The sequence below is a fragment of the Formica exsecta genome, unplaced genomic scaffold (genome assembly GCF_003651465.1).
Source record: "Formica exsecta isolate Colony F162 unplaced genomic scaffold, ASM365146v1 scaffold176, whole genome shotgun sequence".
Taxonomy (NCBI): Eukaryota; Metazoa; Arthropoda; class Insecta; order Hymenoptera; family Formicidae; genus Formica; species Formica exsecta.
The window spans coordinates 171,833-194,407 of record NW_021849077.1 but is presented as its reverse complement, the minus strand read 5'-3'; the positions used below and the strand labels follow the sequence as shown (position 1 = coordinate 194,407).

The 22,575-nt window shown below is 40.4% G+C and overlaps 1 protein-coding gene across 1 annotated transcript in view; it reads right to left on the bottom strand.

Annotated features, from left to right (window-relative positions):
- The window catches only part of LOC115233524 (headcase protein), a 133,967-nt gene extending 111,670 nt beyond the window's left edge, over nt 1–22,297 (bottom strand). Inside the window, exon 1 of the mRNA XM_029804006.1 lies at nt 20,419–22,297. Coding sequence (XP_029659866.1) covers nt 20,419–21,185 — 767 coding nt within the window. The 5' untranslated portion in view covers nt 21,186–22,297. The remainder of the gene's footprint in view (nt 1–20,418) is intronic.
- Nucleotides 22,298–22,575: the final 278 nt, after the last annotated feature.

Sequence of the window (22,575 nt, the reverse complement as noted above, 5' to 3'; positions counted from 1 at the left end):
GCTTGCATTATACAATGTGCCATTTATTCGGTTTCTAGGTCTGTTATCGGAAAGAATTTTTGCAATCTTGTTGTATTCTTTTTTCTTACTTTTCCTCAATAAAATTTATAGCACTTTTGCAAAAATAAATTGTTGGAATGTGTGATTCAGATCCGATATCGCGGTTTTGTATCGTTTTGTTATTCTTCTGAATTTAAGCTACTCTTTTCCATTGAGAAACACTCTTATTGTGATTAGAGAGAGAAAGAATTTAAGTGCGAAAGCATACACACAAAGTGCGTGTCTCGAAACAAAAATATGTATATTAAAAATTAAGTTAAAATCGTTTTAATTAAAATGAATATATAATTCTTAGAAGTTAATTAAAAACTACTATAAATGTAATTAATTAAAAAACCCCATGTTACGAAATATTATCGATGCCGGATGTTATAATTCTCCTAATTGTCACAACAAAGTAGCAAACATAACATATTTAATTTTAATAGTCTATTCTAATATATCAGATGCGATAAGTATATATAAAGTATCTATACTCACGTTGTGAGAATTGCTGAATATTCTTTTCCGTATTTTATAATCTTGTTATCACATTGAGCTCAATATTTTCTACAGTACGCATCATCAATTTAAGATCTTTGTTAGATCCAATAATAAAATTTGCATTGGTAGGCTGTGCGTATTAGACGCACGTCGATGACTAACGTCGTTATATAACATGTTATTACGAAAACTTGTTTTGCGACAGACGGTGTAGTAGCGTCGCACACACGCACGCACGCACATACACGAAACCTTCACACTTAGTAAATAGTGTTGTTTACTTCGTATTTCACTGCGATTAATCAACAATGTAGACAAGAGCCGATAAACGCGGGAAGAAGGCGCCGCGGCGTTTTTTCCCTTTTTTTTTTTTTTTTTTTTTTTTGCGCTGCAACTTGGCAATTCTTGACACGTTGAAAATACACGTGAATAGTCGCGCGAATCGCCCGACAAAGTTATTGTCAATATCGCGTTCAAAGTTAAACTTTACAAAAATATTCTGAAAATTACTAGGAACCTCCCTCCCCCCCAAAAAATTGTTATCCCCAAATATTATAGAAACTCAATGAAAAAATGAGCATATTTTTCCTTGGCTCGATTGCTTGAAATTTTCAAACATATTAATTATAATCTAGAAATTTTTCTCATATATTTATTTATTTTTTTCAATTTCTCTCACGAGTTATATCTCGAATAAATATATTGAGGGTAGTACGTTGAACCAAACGGGCTTTAAAAATATATAGGAAATACGCCAACGGCCAACTTTCGTTTTCGGCGAAGCATTCTTCGCATTCGACTGGGAAGACGACCATAAAAAAAAGAAATGATCCGCGTTGGAACTCCGGAATAAAAATAAGAACTCAGCGGTACACGTGAAAGCTATTAAGTTGGACGTAACGGCGGAGGAAAAAAATAGTAGCCCGCAGTCCAATTTAATGCGCACTAACCGGTTTCCGTAGTTAGCATATGCACACACACATTCGCCGCACTATCTGAGAATGATATCTACCGCGTGCGCTGATGCAAGAAAGTTATTATCTAACCTTGACGTGACTCCAACACAATGTTGACGATGTCACATACGAGCCTCCAAATTCTTTGCGAGCACATGTTGTAAAAATATCGTGAAATGCTAGTTGTTATCGTCGACCGAGGCGACGCAAAAAAAGAATTCCAGCAGCAGATCTGATGGATTATTATTAGTGCGAACGTAACTGCGCGAAATATTTTCAAGCACGTTATAGATACGTATAGCGAGTAAAATACATTTTAATCTTGTTCGTTTAATCGCAGTGCCGAATTGTTTATGCGCACGAAACAGTTCTTGTAACAAGAGTACTTGAACAGACGTATCAAATATTATTGCGTATCAATGTTTTGCGGTCGTCAGGATTAATCGCGAGATAATTTCTGAGAAAAATACGTTAATAATAAATACATACGATATAATAAATAATGATTCCGTAGAACACGGCATAAAATTCCGATAGAAATCGCTCTTAGCGCGGTCATCTTACAAGATCATAATTAATATTGTGCCATTTGACGTCTCTCATTAGATGTATCGATACATTGAAGCGAGAAGAACCGAGATCGATCTCCACGCGATTTGCATCTGACTCGATATGCCTCATGACCAAGGAATCAACGTCCAAGTTATAGTTACAAACATCTGGCTTAGTTTAAACGGAGGACATCATATAATACGGTCGCAGTAATGGCATCGTAAAATGTAGATGATTTGCATGTCGCGCGTTCAACGCCGCGGGGACTTGGATCTAACATTGTTGCGCAAGCAACAACCGGGGGCGTCATATACGGACGAACGGATAAGTTTTCGTAACCGAATACTGCGGTGTATATCAAGTGCGATCGGCAGATCACACAGTAACGGATTACATTTCTAGGAAGCGTTTCGCATTCGACACCTCTCTCCTTCATCATCAATGATTACGCTATCAAGGCGCTTATAAAGAAGGACCATCGGCGCGTCATTTCGTTTCGCTCGCTCCTAGTCTCTCTTTCTCTCTCTTATCCGCGTTTCCAAGCCAGCGGCGAATCATTCACGATTTATTATGTCGGCCGCCGACCGCACGAGTTAGTCAGCGATTCCGAGAATTGCGCCGTCCGTTCGCGGTAATATCACGCTGGAAATAGCGGCGAGCGAGCTAATACCAGTCACTGTGTAATCTTTATCTAAGTCTTTATCTCTAACAGGCATAGGCGCGTGCGCTGCCACGATAACGATTATTGACGAACGACTCGCGAATATATGAAACTTGTTGTCAAGAAAAGAATCCACACCAAGTGACCGACATCGTGTTTTTGCGCGGTTTGCGACGCAGATACGTGCTCGTGCGCGCAGCTGCGGTTATGCAAGTCGTCATATTTATCGCCGGTCGCACGACACGGTCCTGACCTATCGTAACGCATCGACCGATTACGCTCCAATTTGTTATCGTGGATTAATGGATTCGATATAAAAATTGAATCGATAACGGATCGCACTTAAAAGGCTCTCCTCTCTCGCCCTCTAACAAAAATTATTCCGCATCCTTGAAATTTTTATTTTCTCAGTGAGACATAAGTTACTACCAGAACATGATCGATGATATCATCAGTATGTATAGTGATAGATGCATGTCAAAATCACGGTAGTTGCAAGAGAATATCGTGCAAGATTATTTTAGGGGACTTACGTCAGAGCGCTTTATCGAATGATTCCTGACCTAGGTCATAATACCTATTTTATGAAGAGGAAAAAAGTTAACTTGAGAGCATCACATAGCGACAAAATCTATTTTGAGAGAGAGAGTCCAAATATAAAATAAAATCCAAAGAAACATTAAAATATTTTCTGAAATTGTAATTATTTTATTTATATATTTTAAAATACGCGTACACATAGATATATTATAAAAAACATCTACGTGATATTAATGATGTATTGTATGTAAAAAAATTTAATGTTATTAATTTATATAAAATTGTAATTAAGATTTGAAATTTTTAGATATTTGTATTTTGTTAAATATTATTTTTTTTTTTTTTATATAGAAAAAGTAAATTCGTGCAAACATTGCTTTTAATAATTTTACGAACATATGTTGTAGGTTCAAGAACATGTAAAATCTGCATTCACGAAACGTCATATAAACTTGTTTGAGTCATCGAAAAATTTAGCAACACACATTGAGAAACCCGATAGCAAATTTTTATAGAAACAGGAAACTCCTATTATCATTCTAAATCATCAGATCATCTAGACCTACACAAGCATATTTTATTTACGCCTTTATCATATTCTGTCGCGACGCTGACGAATCTGTTTCGATCGCGTGACAAATCAAAAAAAAAAAAAAAAAAGTTGTTTCTACAAGCTTTCGTAAAAACGCATCAAAAGGCAACGTGAGAAAGACTAATTTTTTTATCGCTTTACCGTCATTATTACAATCTTCTATTTATGTTTAAGATCAATCTGTATATTTATATGTGAAATTTGGAGCGTGTATGATCGATTGTGATTTGCGCGTTGTATATATCGCAAGTTAAAATACTCTAATGTTCTTATATTTATAATTTAGTGTCAAATATAGCCGCTTGATATTACGTTTTATTTAGTTAGTATAAGTGCAGCAATCAATGTTATCGTGAACGGAATGTCACATTCAAGGATATGTGTGAAGTATGAGTACGTGACTTCGTCTATAAACAAGTTAGAGATTGAAAATGCTATTATTTGAAGTGTCTATTGACAGATCGATTCGGTTAATTGGCCATTTTGGCAACAAGAAAATGATATACATATGCAAATTGGTGCGAATAACGAAATGTTTTCTTATAATCTTCTTATATTTATATGCAAATATAACAATATTTAGTTTATATTTTTATATGCAAATATATAACAATATCAATTTTATATTTTTATATATTTTCTTATGTAATGTTTCTAATTTAACGAAGAAGTGTTTCGGGACAGCTTCTGTATAGGCATTCCTCCAAGTGGGAGACGTCTTGTTTACGCTTACCGGTTGCTATTTACGAGCACAATGATCTAAAAAAAAAGCCAAAAACTTAAATGAAACCAAAACTTGGCGCGATAGCTCAACGATATTTTTTTAGAGGCATCATCGCATTTTTGCGCAGTTAAGCGATAACACGCTCGTGAGATACTCTCTTCCGTCACCGGCCTCGCATACGCGTATACTGACATCCGGTACACACACCTACATATATCAGCATATGAATTATGCGAACGAAGCTAAGCGCCACTGGGCGTGATCGCGAACGATACACTTGCACACACACGCGTGTTTTATGTCTGTATGCGTATCTCTTTTATATGTGTATGTATGAATCGGGCTGTGTTACTCGTGCCGGAATGCAAAGCCACGGTAAAATAAAGACCTCGTACGACCGCGAAGAAGTCGACCCGATAAGACTTCGCCGAAGATCTTCAAGGATGAAGATAAATTCCACGAATTCGTTAATATTCAAGAACCGAGCAGGATAAAATTATGCTTATTTTTCTAGCGAGTAAGCCGAGCATTATTGATTCACTGATGCATTAAGGCGGATAAGTTTAAAGGGCCGTCTACAATGGCAGTAACAAGGCTGTAGGAGTAGGAGAGTATACTGTTTTTAGTGATGTAAAGACCGAGAGTAACGAAATAGGCAATTCCCATTTGCTCTTAAAAGTTTTAAAAGCAAATGGGAATTGCCTATTTCGTTACTCTCGGTCTTTACATCACTAAAAACAGTATACTCTCCTACTCCTACAGCCTTGTTACTGCCATTGTAGACGGCCCTTAATACATAGCTTAATGATTATTTGATCGATTGTAACAAGTAATGGAAGCAAATTAAAAACAAGCTACTTAATCGACAAGTGGATCACGAGTCAATGCATGAAAATGTAAAAAATACTGCAAGAAAGCCTTATATCGGTTATTATCCACTCCACTAAAGTAACGGCATCATTAATTTCCTCCACTTATTAAACTTGTCTAGCAAGCTGTCGAAGCAAAAATTAGAAATGTTTTCAACGAGTAACAAGATAAGTAAGGTCAGTATAACGTTTAAAAAAAAAAAACTCGCATATGCAACATTCCTAATGTTGCACGGTGTATTCTAAATTGATTGATAGTTTATCCTCACACAATTAATAAAATTTTATAAATTCTTTTCTCTCAGACTTATTTCAATAAAATATTTCGACATATGTTAAAAAGAATTTTTAAAAAGTTTTTTTTTCTTACAAAGTTATTTCTAGGGTGTAATCTTATTATTTGTAATGTAAAGTTGATTGAAAGTTGATACGAGCTATTTGCGTTGACAGAATATACTATTTTCGTCTTTGTCAACGCAGTGACGAACCAAACACGCGGATTGACGAGATGTTTGAATTATAAAGATCAAAACACGCGCAAAGTTCATTGTTAACATACGAGAGAGAATAAAATGGGTACGTGGATGGTTATCGGTAAGCCGAAAGCGTTCAGAAGGGATTGCCGGGTAACGAGATAGCATCAGAAGAGAGAGGATCGACTTATAGATAAATAGATTCGGTGTCTCACGTCCCCGCAATGTCCTTGAGCGTAGCGGATGAGACTACTGAATTCGCTTCACGAATTACTTACGAAGCACGTGAGGATCTTGCTAAAGACGGAGCCAGCCAGCTGCCACGTGCAATTTCCACGGCAACGACGATGACAACGACGAACACCGCGTCTCCTGTACATACGTGAGCCTACTACGTGGTACGTGGATGAAAAGGAATCTTCTACAGCTCGGGACTTAAATCCCCCTAAAGCGGGTCGCAGGTGTGCGTTAATGAGTCGAGCAACGATAATGGAAACGACGGTACAGCTAAGCGTAGACACAATGGATCGACTAACCCAAGCTGGCCGGCCAGGCCAGTTCTAGCCAGTCGGTGTCGCGTGAAAATTTGTACAAGCTGCTTCTTTAGCACTTAACCCGTCCTGGGAAACTTACTTCGCGCGGACAAAGTACACGCATTTGAATCTCGGGCGTTTCTTTCCCACATTCAAATGTTGTCGCAATAATCCCTCAAAAAAACACGCTAAAAGAAATATCGCATGTATTTCCGAATTTTATTTTACAATTTTATGTATTTGTAATCTTCTTTTCTTTAAATTTTATACTCAAAATTAACTTCAGAATACTAATTCTGTTTTGCATACCAAGTCCGATTATATTATTATTATAGCGCTAAATATAGTGACTCTTTTCGTCAACGATAAATTCTTGATATAAAACGTCATTTCCCAAAAATGATACTGGAATACAAAGCCAGAAGTAAAATAAAAAAAAAAATAAAAAAAAAAAAAAATCGGGGACCGATCCCGCGCTGCGATTTCTATCTATTAATAGACGGCATAAACACGGCAGAATGACGATAGGCGGAGGTTTGCGCGAGGAAGAAAAACAAGCTTCACGGATGACAGCCACGGGGAGACATTGATGGCCGCCGGTTGTCGGTTACGTGCGTCGAATCACGATGCAGAATCCCCCGCGGTGCATTCGTTTGCGAGAGCGCCTGCATGTTCCCGATTTAATTGTATGCTAATGCCGCGCGCTCTCGATCCAAGCGTGAAAGCCGTGGCTGCGCTGCAAAGAGCCTCCCCCCGTTCATTAATTAAACGAGGACAATCATGAGGTGGGGTCTCTATCTACGATTCGTCATCGCGTCTAATCTCGCCAAACATTTATTAATCTATACTACGAGAAGTTATTTGATGCTGCAAAAAAAAATATGGGAATAAATCACGCGTTGACTCTGGAAAATATTTTTCGCGTTTTACGCGACAGGTGACATTAGCTCGTATTTTGGACGCGAAGATTTTCTTCTCGTGAGCAGATGTAAGATGTCAAAAATTGTCACTTGTGAAATGTTATTTTCGATGTTATAAATCTATGTCACGGTAGCAACACGCGCCAAACAAGTTGCAAACAAGTTCGGTATCATTCGTAATATATTTTCTTTCTCTCTTGCCGAAATACTCACGTCTCATTCCACGCGATGTATCGTTACGTGACCCTATGTGTGCACAAAGTCTGTCATCCCTCGCGGCTATCGAATTATCGAAGCGAGAATATCTCAGGTTCGAGCGGAGGGGGTTAGCGAAGAAAACATCGCGCAAAGTACAGGCTGGAACTGTTTACATATCGAGGGAGGTATCCGTCAAACATGCACGTCCGCAAACATATCGAACCGACTACTCTTCAGTCTCTCCCTGTCGCTCTCTATGTTTCGTTAAATCCTGTCCGGGACCGAAACGAAGCTTTTGTCGCCGACACGAGCCGTCTTTGAGGGTCAATGTCAGCGACATACTGTCGATGGCGAGAGCCTAGTGGACGATGCTTGGAAGGGTACGATTTCGGGTGTCATGTTCAGGAACGCGCTCTATTCTCCCCTCCACCTCTCTTTCCATTTCGAGAGAGAGAGAGAGAGAGAAAGATAGAGAACATCGCTGAATTGTTGCCATGCTTTGTGCGACGTGCACTCGACTAACTTGTCACCAAAGCCATCACCGGTGAATCGAGGGAGAAAAGCGAACGCGACAATCGTGGGAGACTGCGTGTATGGAAAATACAGCTAGTTATGCAGCGACAACAATTGTCGTCACACTCGTATACAAAGCTATTAGTTAATAGTCACAATCACAAGAATAAATTATCATTTTGTGTATGATAAATTTTTGACAGCACATTTTATAATAAAATTTACAATTTAAAAAAGGTATGCATTTTTATCTTATAAATATATACATATATAAACTGACGGCTGAAAATTTCGATACGGATTTGATTTTATGGCACGTGTGGAATCGCAAAATATATTCGGTTCCTCAAACTTGGATTTAAACAGACTGAGAAAATCGTATTACCCGCGGTGAGTATCGATGGAAGCTGCATCGGGAGAATCGAGGCAAAAAAATGTCGAGGACGAGAGCCATCCAATAAACCGAAATAGAGTCGGCGGATAAGGAGCTTTTTTTCTCGCCGGGGCACGTACGCGCGTGAGAAAAAGGAAGTCGAACGATCGTGTAAGGAGGTCCTTGTAAGCGGACTTATCCCCGACGCGATAACGGACCTCGAATGAATCTCACCAAAGAGAGAAGATTACCTGAGAACTCGTCTAAAGGTTAATCCCCTCCCCTTCTTGTACGTAGTTACATAACGCGGGAAACTGCCATCCCCGGATTATATGCTCACGTGCTCCAGAAAGCACGAATTTCTGCCAGATTTTCAAAAGACAGAAATACAAGTACTCTCCAAGCCTCTCATAGTCACATTTCATCTCGAATATCTAATTCTCATTAATTCGTACCTCTTGACGGACTTAGCGAACACGTATATCGCTGGAAATAATGTAGATTGTCGCGAATTTTAATAGTATATTGAAAAAATATTTCAAGCACTAAAATTATTTAATATAAAAAGTTTTATATGTCCAACGCATTATTCTCAAGTTAGTTATAATATTGTGCAAAATACAATATATATAAAAAGAATTATTCTGAAATATATCTTATCGAATATATCCAAAACATATCTGGTATTATATCAGACACAAATACTGCACTCAATTGCAAAATCTATTGTACACACGATAAATATTGTATAATTAATTATACATTAATTATACACACACACACACACATATGTGTGTGTGTGTGTGTGTGTGTGTGTGTGTGTAGAGGTTTGTGATATATATAGACACACATAAAAAAAGATAGCATATTAAATTTCAATAGAAGGGTAATAGAATACCAGAAGAAGAAAAACAAAAAATTTCGTTATCATAATTAATAGTAGCTTGTAAATTCTGGCAAACTTTCCTGGCGCGCGTACTCGAAAAATACATACGAGCGCGGTTGTTTATCATTGTTTAATTATTACGTGTGACGTATTATCAAGCATTTCCAAATACAAACACCGGGTGGAACACACAACTCGTTTTTTATCACACGTTATAGATATTATACATACCACAGATGAGAGAGAGAGAGAGAGAGAGAGAGAGAGAGAAAGAGATGAGAGATATACGGAGGGAAAACGTTTCCGCCGCAATAATTAAATGTGGCTGGTAAAAGTTTCCTGTATTTTCCGACGCGCGTACTCGTAAAATGCATACGAGCGCCGTATGAATAGTATAGCGTATCATGCACGCGAGGAAAACCGAGATGCGTGTCTCTCTTTCATTCTTGAACGAGACGAACACGACGTTAACAAACCAATTAGCAGTAAACCACCCCCAGACCCGCAATAATTTACACACTTGTGCACAAAGTAATACATGCGAATGCGAGAGAATACGCGCGGCGGCGAATCTTTCTCGTCTCATTTCTCCTCTTCTGCTCGTCCTCCTTCTTAACTCTCGTCTCCCACAAGACGTGGTGAGACGGCGGGATGAGACAAGCGGAAGAGGACGAAGAACGTGCGCGCGTGGAGGATAACGGGATCGCGTAAATAAGGATCCCGATCCTGCCGAGCCCAACGAGCCGGCTGGAGTTTTAGGCCGGTGATTTAGCCGGCGAGTTGTTGCGCGGACGCGATATGTCTAGCGAGCGTGTTTGTGACATGTCCCTCCTTTTGTCGCATCCGCCGCTGGCTAAGGCGGACGACTCGTGAAAAAGAAGATATAAAGGAGTCGCGAGAAAACACAGGTTAGGAGGAAGAGGAGAAAAGGGCACGAGATTGAGATTTAACCGAAGTCGAGAGTAGTTCCCCTGCGGGAGAACTTCTTCGCGCCATCAAAGAAGCTTTGGAATATACAAGGCTGTCTGCTTTCCTCTCCCGGGAAACGGAAGCGACAGATTCGTCGACTGCAATGCAATACATTTCATTGCGATTGTCAACTTCGATGAGGCGCAATCTATTCGCCGGGGATTTCCTAGAGATTTCGATTAGCACATTCGAGACATGTGCACGATTGATATTATTTTACGACACATTTTGTAGCATTCGACACTTGCGAAGCTGATTCATAAATTAAACACATATTATAAGTTTATAAGAGCTTAATGAATAGTGTTCAATAATATCGTAGAATTCTAATAAAAGTAATTTTATTTCTCTCGATTTTTATTCAAATTATATTCGATAAAGTAAATCGAAACAATATATAAATTACATAGTTTTCTATAATCGAATGTAATCGAATGTGAACAGTAGATATTGAATCAGTTTCTGAATCGAAAAGATTGGAAGTTATTTTTTTAGTTTTTTTAATTTCACAAAAATATCGTGCAACTTAAATATCCATGTATTAAAAAGGTGCGATATTTCTCCTGACAGTTAGACGAGAAGTTAGTGTGACATTCTTAACACAATCTATGTTCAAAAGTTAAGATATTAACGTCACGAGATGGAACGAAGGAGACTACCTTTTGACACATATTCAATGTATCCTTACCGACTTAGGAAAACAATATTCTGATATCAAATTACGTATTCCGTAACGCGATAATATCGCAAAGTCACTCTCTCTCTCTCTCTGTTTCTGTCGAGATAATGAGGGTCCGAGCAATCTTCCAAGAGAAATTCGAGTCCGGATCGAGTCACGGTCGGCACGAATTATGATCGTCGAAAAAACGACTGTTGGAAAGTTTTGCCGATGCGAGAACAATTTCTGGTATCGATCGTAATGCATAAAATATCTATTCGCTTTTAATCCTTATCACATTAAATATTTCATGGTAATATATTCTGATTATATTTAGCACGAAAAACAACAGTTTTATTCTCATATCACGTAATATCATAAAATTTCTACAGCAATGCATTTTTTAATAAAACCGACATTAATATATTTACTAGCAGTTATAAAGAAATTCTGCATTATTTCCGTATAAAAGAAATTATATATCAAATATATTATAATTTAAAAAAAATAATAATATTTCAAAGATAAATGTCTAACGCTAATTTGTGATACGTAATAAATTTCCATGGTTAAAAATTTGCACTTGCATTAACGTTGCAACGTGCAATTGAAGATGCGATTACGAGCCCGAGTGATTCTCTCCGTGCGCTAATTATTAGGGCGGGGAAAAAAAAAAATTTAAGAAGCGCACCTCACACGCAAAGCGAAACGCAATTTTCTTAATTATTGCAATTTAGCAAGCAGACCGAAAATGTGACACCATTTTCGCCGTAATACTGCCCATTACACATCGCGCGAACTTAACGTAATTAAACTCATTCGGGGAATGTAATTTTTAAATCATCACCGTCTTTCTCCGAAAGTCGCGAGCGTGTGAAACTCATTCGCCGAGGGACCACGATTATTCGGCTTATCACCATGAGAAGCTTATCGTTTCTGGAATTCCAGTAGAGGTTTTACTAGTTTTCACGGCCAAGCGCTAATTTTGTCTGAAGAAAGCGGATTCGTGTGGAATATGTTCAACTTCCACGTTTTCAAGAGTATGCGAGATTATAAAAATTTAAATAATTGCGTAGCGTATGTTCACAAATAATTTTCTCAAATAAATTAAACTAGGATTAATGATTTATTATTTGGCCATCCAGTAACTATTACATCTCTAAAACAATTTCTTAAATATTAATATGTACAACTTTATGTGTGAATTAATTTATTTATCGAACGAATGAACATGCGTTTAAATCGTCTTCCGCATTGCAAACTTTCTCCTTTTACAGTTTTATATTTAATTAATTAATTTATTTATTCTTGGAACCTTGGCCTTTATTTATTCTTGGAACACTTTCTGGTTTCGGTAAAGCGGATTTAGTCAGGTTATATGAAAATCAGAGACTGTCAAAAACAATACCGTTATCATTCGTACGATCGACGAATTATAATGCTTAAAAAGCATTGCCATCGATTTTTTTCTAACGCAATTTGTATTCATCGCAATCTCATCGCGGATTTTTAACGTGCAAGCGAGCTCGCGATAAAATTTCGCCTTCGCGAAAAACTGCGCCGAAACGCGGAGTAGGAAACCATGCGAAGAGACGAACGAAAGAAATATAAAGGGAAGAAAGAGGACAGAGAATGGCTCGGCTGCAATTCATGAATGTTAATGACGAGTAGGCGCGTTCTTCTCCCCCTTCTCTCTCCTTCCTCCCTTTCCACCCATCTCGTGCGATCTATACACATATTTGCATAAATTTGGCAAACAGCTCATTACAAATGCGACGAATGCCATATACGCGTGCGTGCAAACGTGAGCGCGCGCGTAAAACGCGTGTGTTTAGGTCAACGTGTGAAGGCCGTTCGGCGGCTCGCGCGCTCATCCGAGAGTTGAATGCGAAACGGAGAATTAATTTTTTGACTCGTAATTACCACGCCTTGTCACGGAGGCTTACTTGAGAATCGTTGACTGGGTTCATTATTATCTCGACCTTCGCATCGATTATCTCGCGAAAAGAAATATTCCGTACGTTACGTCATTCAAGCCGAATGCTCCGCTTAACTTCCTGTAACGATAAATATATATTACAATACGAATACTGAATAAAATGTCGACGACCAAGCGGAAAGTCCTCAAATTTCATTTCAGCTCTTTTTTTTTTTTTTTGTTGAGCCCAGGCAGAAGCTGTTTAGCAAAACACATGCGCTTTTAATAAATTGGCATTATTATTAACGCGCCACGCTGAGGGAGGGATAAAAGTTTCAACTTCGCGGTGGTCCACCGCGGGTGTTATACGTAATGAGGTCTAATCCCTTTATAAACTTGTGTTCTTTTCCTATCTACGCCAGAACAGTAAAAAACATAAGGTGCCTTCGTTTAACAAAAAGTCATTTCGACGTGCACCGTAGCGGAGATTACTTGCGCGCTATCTGCAAGAATGAAGATAGGATAGAAAAGAACGTCGTCCTTTCATCTCGCGTGGCTTTGTGTACAATTGTCGCTTGCAGTTAGGAATAACAAAACTTTCTGTTGTATCAAATAATATTGGAGATTTCTTCAACGATTTTTCTCTATTGTCGAGAATTTATAAGAAGATATGCATCTCTGAGAAAAATTATCGTTTTCTCCTTTTATTCGTATTAATTACAGTATTCAAGTTCAAGGTAAATATAAAAAAGGAAGCTAATAGTGAGATTCTTAAAAAAGAAGAATAATATAAAAGCATATCGAGAATTGATATTGCTAAAGGAATATCGATATGTTTTCAGCCAATTATATATTGATATTTCCGGAATATCGATTATTATCTCGGCGCCTCTCGTTAGTAGCGCGATTCTTTAATTGGAACATCCAAGGCCCCGCTTGCTGTGCTCGGAATGTCTTATTCGGGAAAAAGGAAAAATGCGCGACCGATAATAACGCGAGAATTCTGTTGGATTTGTCGACGAGGCGGGAACGAGAGAGTGTATCCCCTCGGAGGGAATTTAATTAAGAGCAACTTGCACCTTTTCAAAAAGAAACACGCGCGCGAGAGGGAAGAACATCTCGCCCCGTCATCTTTAAGGCATCCTTGGGGCGTTCTCGGCCTCAGGGTCGAGATTCAGGGTCAATCCCCAAACTCGTTGCTCCTCTCTCGATTCCCCTGCTGCCGTCCTGCCGGCTTACTTCTACCATTACTTCGCGATTCTTTACAGGAGGTGTCGTCTCCACTGCAGGCGGATGCGATTACGAGCGCAAATGGCGCTTTTTCTTATAAAACCATTCGGCGTTAATCGACATAAATTAACAATGACATTATGTCAAAAAGTACATTACAAGAGACTGATCTCAATCGCCTTTAATACTCTCATTAACCTATATTCATATGAAAGATATCATCGCGAGAGAAATGCGTACTTCACGTTGTATCTATAAAACTAGCGGCCGTATTTAATGTTAAACACAAAATTGAATCTGAATGTGAATATAAATCGCTGATGTATCTGTTATTCACCAAACCTTTCTACAGATACACGTTTTCCCGGTTTTACGCGACTCGACGTAACGATGCTTATTGATATATATATATATATATATATATATATCGATACGTGTGATATATCGCTATAAATTGCACGAATGTGATCGTATAAACGATTATCAGCGTTCGTAATGTATATAAGCGCGACGCGAACAGGCAATTCGTTTGCGGAACGCAATCCGCCGCGCGTTAATCCATACGCGTCCGCTCCAAGCTTGCAATTATAGATAGATTAATCACGATCACGCACATGCGATCAACAGCTCTGCAATTTGACTACCTCTTCGCTCGTCCCACTCACTTTCGAACGATACGAATAATATAATGGAACTAATTGCTCGACAATACAAATATCAAATACAAATTTTCTTCCATACCGTGCAATAATTCGTACCAAATATACTTGAACTTTAAATAAATTTCTGCGAACGTAATCGCGCAATTAGCGCATGTTTGTGTTGAATAAATATGTCTCTGCATAAAATTGAATGCCAAGTAATAGATAAAGGCGATCGCAAAACACAAATAAGTCAATGTGACGCGCCCGCAAAGAAGAATTATCTAAAAATTATCGACTATACGCTTTTCCGAGAAGTGCAATCCCGTAACTCGCCGCTATCCCGATTTAACTGCCACGGACGCAATTTAAGATATCTTATCATTATCTGGTAAACCTAGACTCATGACGTTCTTGAAAAAGAATGCGAAGAACCATCCACGCGAAACGAGTGCAGCGTATAAATTCACGATATTATTTTTCGACAATTTTGTTCGCAACGCGTTTTATGCGTACATAATTCGCAAATTCAATGCACGCTTTGTCGAAGAAATTTTGCAATATTTAAAACTAAGTGCAAGAAATAGAAAACAACTGTATATACACGCAACACGAATGCACACAAATTAGATTGAAACCAATTTGGAGAAAATGATCGTATGAAAAATATCTACAATTGTAATTTCCTTTGCGTTCATATTTTCTCCAAGCAAAAACTCTATTGATCCAACTTAAAAAAGAATCAATTTGAATTTTTAATTTATTTATAAACATCCTAAAATTTTTCCTTTGCAATAGATATTCTGTAGTTTATATATAGCGCTTTATAGAAGCCATTAGATTATTATGAGGAGGGGAGACTCGAAATATTAGATCCCTTACGACCTTTTTAATAGTTTACGAGTGTTCATGTATCTCTGTTACGTCTAGACTAAGTCGCGACAAAGAGAAGCAAAATATAGATGATATTTATAAGGCCGCAAAAACTGCCCGATACGCCCCCCAATAAATATTTACGCATGAAAGATGTCGCACGAGAAAACATTTGCGGGATACTTTTCGAGGGGAGTAAACGTCTACGAATGACCGTGGAATCGTTTTATTTGCGATTTATTCTCGGTTAAAATCCGAGCTTTCTCGGTGAGCTCGTCGCGCATCAGCAACGGCGGGAATTTATGAGAGATCGCGCGCCGGTTTTCGAAAGATGTCCGTAATAGTGCAAAGATAGCGAGAGAAGACGAGAAATAAAAGTCCGAAAGCGGGGGAACCCGTTAGGGTTACATGTACGTATATGGTAGAAATTGACAGAACGCATTTCCGAGAATGATATCGTGATATTGTGTAATGAGCGGAAGGGGCGGAGGGGAAATACGTTCTTCTTTCGCCTCTGCGTTATATCCATAACGATCCTCAGAATTCGCAATCAACGTCCGTGCAGTCGCGATATCGTATCTCGGCTCGAACGAAGCCCGTACTACGAGAACCGGATGCAAGATTTTTAGAATAAAGATAAACTCACGTTTGTGTAAGCTATTGTAGTAGCATTGATAAAAAATTATAAATATATGCTACGCATCACGCGAATGCATATTAACTTTTACACATCGTTCGTAACTCCTCCTTTTAATTGGAGAACATGAAACGCGGTGAATGTGTCAAGAGGGTAGGGGGACAGTAGTTTCCGGAACACAAAGAAAACTCGCGCGGAAAATTTATGTGTGCTCACTAAATTCTACGCCTCCGCGCTAACGACGTAATTATATTGGAAATAAGAGCGTTAAATGTGTGCCGAGATTGTACCGATACATTGTACAGATACACCGTTATATTAACTACTTCAACATTTTAAAACGCAAGTAAACGTTTTATCAAAATATAAAATGTGAGAAATCGCGTTGCCTTAAAAAACCTTATTTACTTAATAATGCGACTATTTATAAAAATTTCCTCCATTCAAAAACATAATTTAATAATACCTTTAATTCAAAAATTACAGTAAATTATGTATCAATTGTTCTTTTAAAAAATCTTAAGCGTATCAAATTACTAAATCTCAAAAAGTACAAGTACAAAGAAAAAAAGAGACAGATGGCATCAATTAAAAAAATCGTAACCCCCAGAAAAAGAAAATATAAGCTAGACAACGAGAGAAATACCCAAAGGAATCTACAAGCCGTCTGATGTAGCTGAATGCAGGGGGCTAGCGGAGATTCTTTTCGATGACGCCAAAGGAACACGAATGTAACCGAACGCCGGTTTTTAGTGGCATCCTCTCAACGTTTCTCTGCCTCTTTAAATGCATGGTAGCGTGATTCCATGCAGTTGGCCTTGGGGAAGCTGCTAGAGCGTTCAGGCTCCTCCTCGCTCGGTGGCCCTGAGAAGGTGGCCACGGTCAAGGTTACAAGCATCCTCCCCGCCCCTCCTCCTCTCCCTCACCTTCTGCTGCTTCTTCTTCTCGTCGACCAATGTTAGCAATCACGCGGTTACACACATATACACGCGCACGCAACAAACTCGAACGGATCCCGTCGTGCTATACTCGCGCGCGCGCGCGCGAGCAACCTAAACTCGCCGTTGCATTTTAGTGCATGTGCACTCGCCTCGAGTCCATTATCATCCGGTTGCGGTCGGAACGAAAATGAAATCGAGCTGCAAAATCCAAAACCTTGCTAACTGTTGTAATCGAGAATGTACGATTCAAATATCACAAGCGATATAGAGTGCTTCCCATAAAAATAATAACATGTCAAAAATATTATTAATATTATGTACAAAGAATTTAGAGCAAAAGTTAATCGAATTCACGAATTATAAAAATCACTCGAGAGAACATGGCTTTATATTTAAATATTATAGATTTAATTAACTCTTTTTGTCAAGCTTAATGTGACAGCTTACTATAATAAATTTGCACTAAAAAAAGCAAGCAAATAAAAAAAAAAAAAAAAAATTGTTTTACAAAGTCAAGATTGTCACAGATAAAAAATTTTCCACAGAAAAAAGAATATGCTTTTGAAGCTGTATTTTGCATTTGCTATGTTTGCTTGTATGTACAAAGCCTTAGTAGCAAGATATCGCGCATTCATCGCGAGCGAACTCTTAATCGAGCAAACGGACAGCTGAGGTCGGAAGTCTGGAAAAATTCAAGGCGTTCAATAGCGGTCGAAGAAGGCCCATGAGGGTTTCCGACCCATCGAACTGAAGGAACATAAACAGAAATAGGACAGGTTTCCAAGGCTGCCATCTATATATAGGATGCACACCACACGGGAAGTGCGAGCGCGTACTATGGGTGGAGCAGCGCTGTCGTAATCGTCGTAGTGCTCTCTCGTTGCCCTTCGTCTTCTCGCTCACTACCGGAGGTCTAGAGCAACCATATACACGACCGACAATACACACGTATATCTATACACACTTGTATAGCGACGCGCGCCGCCGAGAAGAAAACGGACCAAGCGGCGTTCATTCATGTCCTCTTGAACGCCCGTCTAAAGTCTCTTTACGACACAAAGTGAACACGAACGATCGACTGACTTTGTTTTCTCTGACAAGATACCGTTCTCATTATTTCTTTTGTACAGAATACATGTTGATGACATAAATCGCGTTGCGTTGAAAAAAATTTATAATTTGATAATTTGCCTCTTGCTATATCTTGAGATACCAAGATATAAGCCTACATTTAAAATCTCTTGTAAACATTAGTCTTGTAGATAGTATTTCCGAATTATTGCATGTTTTATTGTAAAATTTCGATAGAATATGCTAATTATCTAAAAAATACTCGTAAAATGTCCTTTTGCAAAACATTTTTCAATATTAAGATGTTAATGTCATTAATATAAGAATTGCATTGGTATGAATTTTTTCGAAGAAACAAAATTTCAATTAATTTTGAACATTCTTTAAACTGGTTTTTCGTAAATTATTTGTTTTCCTATCTGCAATAAGATTTTTTCCTTTGAGATATATATATTCTTGAAAAATGCTGGAGACGCGATCTCTCTCTCTCTCTCTCTCCCTCCACCTCTCTGCGAGCATATTTCAGAACTTCGATGAGCGCACGAACCGGTTCCGCGCCCCTTTTACGAAACCAGCAAGCAGCAACGATTAATATTAAAAGTCAGTCGAGCGAATTAACCGACGATTGGGATCGCTGTCAAACTTGCGCAAAGTTTGGCGTCGCATTTTTGTGCTCTCTCGAAAGATCCTCGGTGTCGAATTTCACAGAGCAACGAATCGGACTCGATGTGTTTTCGAGTCGAATATTACCGTCCCCGTCATCTCGCGAGATATCTTAGCGCATATAGTCGAATGCGATCAGCGTCGAAACGACGATACAGAATCTCGGTCGGGGCTCTTTAACCTCCCTTTTTCGTCTCTTTAAAGCTTCCGCCTTGTCCCTAGTTTCGAGAATCGAGCGTATGTTGCGAGAATTTTCGCCGTCATTTGGACACCATCTGCCGCGACAAAAATCGCACGGTACGTTTTTATCTAAATATTTGGAGATCATAAAACGCGGTAAGCGACAAACACATAAAGGAAACGGTTGAATTAACTGTGTTTCGGTGGGATGTGATTATGTAAGAAAGAATCGAGTAGCGAGTTTTGAAATCAAATCCAGTTTGACTGCTATGTGCTTGAGAGCGGAGTATGATTTATTTTTATGCGTGTCCCCGCGGCGCTTAACACGATATATATGCGCCTATTTATTCGTAGATAGAAAATATTCCGAGGTTTTCGAAGTGTTTAGATTTATATAAGAAGTTGTAAGAGAGAACTGCGTTCGTATAAAAAAAAAAGAAAGAAAGAAGGAAAGAAACGTTTAATATTCAAAAGAAACATATTTTACCTTTGGTTCTTCTTTACATAGGCCACGCCCAGTTTTTGCGTCATAGGCACTGATATATCGTATAAAGATTATCTTGCGCACGTTCCTTAAATTCCAATCTCTCTACATAGTTTCGCATTTATTGCGTTTTTATATATTGCGTCGAAAGTCCTGATAGCGTCTTTACGATTTTCATTCTCGCGCGTCTGCTTTAAGGTGTCGCCTTCCCCGGAAGATATACCCACACGACACGCGACGAAGGCTCCGACGGGAAAACGACTCCCCGACATGGTCCTTGTCATTTATCATTCTTATCCGAAGATTTAGTTTCTCTTTTTATAGCGAGATTCCTTTCGAGGATTTGCATGAAACGAGTTTCGCGCGATGCATCCTCTCGTTATCTCACAAAGCAGAATTTTTGTCGAGGAATATCCATTCACTTTGTTTGAAATCCTATCAATAGTTTCTATTATCGATTGCAAGACTGAATTAAAGAATCGAAGACTATCGTATTCAAAGCATTTTTATCGATTAAACCGAAATTCAAGCCATTTCAAAAACCATAAAACCCCGTTTCGAGAATTTATATCAAATTTACCTTTTCGCACGATAACAATCTCTGTATTTATATACGTGTAAACAATGTGCGTTATCAAAAAAAAAAAAAATAAAATAAAATAAACATCGCGAGCTATCCTGATGCATTACAAACGCGATAAAACGAGTATTGCAAAACAGTCGAACGTGCTATTAAAAAAAAAGCAGTCATTTTTTAGAAATTAATCCCGTGGTTAATTGCTCGCAAGCATTATCGGGCGATATAAATGATAAGACTCACCTTGCGCGATCGCTGAAGAAGTCGACCTTGCTCTTCTTCTTCATGATAACCTGCGGTTGGTGCAGCGGACTGACGCTGGGCTCGCTGGTGGCCGGCGGCGAGCTGGAACCGGTGCTGGATGACAGGGAACCGGCCCTGCCGCGGCCCGACTCGATCATCTGAGCCTCGCTGGTGCCGCGCCCGTTGGCGGTGACGACGTGATTGCCGTGATTGGGCGGTCCGGCCGACACGGCCAGGCTCGGTCGGGTGTTCTGCCGGTTGCGTCGTTTCTTCTTCTTGGCTTCGTTCTCGTCGGGACGATTACCGGGCACGTTGCCGAAGCCGGGTGGCAGCCAGTCGAGATCCTTCTTCAAGTGGCCGCGGCCGCAGCGGCAGCCGCACGCCTTGAACGCGAGATCGTAGCCCTTCTTGGTCCAGAGATTCTGATGACGTTGACGCTCGGACCAGCTGCGAGCGCGACCGCAGCTCTTTAGGTACGTGAGTACCGTTTGCTCCCAGACGTCGAAGCACTCGCGATGCATAAACTGGCCGATCGGGCAGTTGTCGTTGTTGCAGGTGACCTTGACCGTGTCGTGCAGGGCGTTTAAACGGATGAGAGTATCGCCGCGCAGGCACTCACCGGTCGGCGTGCAGCATCGCGTCGTCTGGGTCGGATTACCCAGGAGATTGTCCATGGGATCGTTGATACCGCCACCGGCGCCGCCCCCGTTCTCCAGGAGGCCACCGCCACCGCCGTGGCCGCCGTTGGCGTGACGCCGCGGTGCCATAGATGCTCGGTTTTTGCTCAAGGTCGCGTGTCCTTTCCCGTTAATTCTCGAACGTAGTTTCTCGTTGAGAGTGGCTCGAATGTAGGTTCGAAAATTGCGAATATCGCGGTTACCGATGGACGAACGCGCGATTCGTTGCGATTACGATGATCGGCTCACTTCAGTTCTTCATTTTCGGTTACATCTCACGCGATGCGAATACGACGAAGAAAAGAAACCGTGTGAGAATGGCGGAAATCGATCTGACGCCCGAGACCGATTCGCGACTCGACGAAATCAAGGAGTCGCCTACCCGTCAGAATCAAGGTCATTCGTTGTTGCGCGTCACAACAAAATTGTCGGTCGCGCGATAGGCACACACCGCTCGGAAACACTGCCCGGAATATGGCGTGACGTTGGCTCTAGTCTCTCCTAGTTGCGCATCGAAGTCAAGGTCACTGCGTACTAGAGATACATACACACCGCGCCACTCTGTCCAAAGAAAAGTCACTAAAAGTCGCGAAAAGTCCGGCAGTGCGAAGAATACACTACGCGTCCTCGTCGATCATTGTCCGTTTCCGCGTTTCTTCTCTTTCTCTCTCTCACGTACGTATATACGTACGTACGTGCGTACGTTCGTTCACCGCCGCCGACTTGGCATAACACAGCGCGATGTTGCTCCTGCGCGCACGAGACGACGAATGTGTCTCGGCTGCCGGCTTCTCGAATGTCAGGGTCACCGGCGCCGGTACGCGTCGCCGGCGTGCGACGCAATTTCCGATGTTGGGCGCGCGCGCGCGCGTCGCGTTTCACGACCAACTGCCGCGACAATTCGAATAAGCACACTTAACGAGCGACGTATACGGTCTATGAGAAAAGGACGCACATACGTTACAAAACACAACACGACACTGTCTCTCTCTCTCTCTCTCTTTATTTTTCTTATACTTCTCCCTTTTTCCGTTCTCTTTTTTCTCTCGCTGCTCTCCCGACGAGACAGACGAGCTCACGACGGAATAAACGCTCGCTCGCACGTAGGGTATACTAGTCACTGAGAGAAGCCGGCGACGACAGCGTGTTGGCTGCCGTGGCGCCGAACGCGGGCGAGCGCGAAAGTGAGGCCCCATTGGGTGAAAGCGAAAGCCACCATGGTGGGGGTCACGGCTAGCGCGCCAATCGATGCGCGCCGTTGTCGCGTCCCTGCTGCTCCGCGGTCGCGACATCGCTCCGTCTTTCTCGCACATACGCCGTCGCTACCTGCTACGCCCGCATGCCATCTCTCTCGATACACCGGTCTCTTTCCATCCGTCGCGCGACACGACGCGGTACCTTGTTGATTCTATCCTATTCTTTTCCTCGCCGTGTCTCTCTCTCTCTCTCTCTCTCTCTCTCTCTCTCTCTCTCTCTCTCT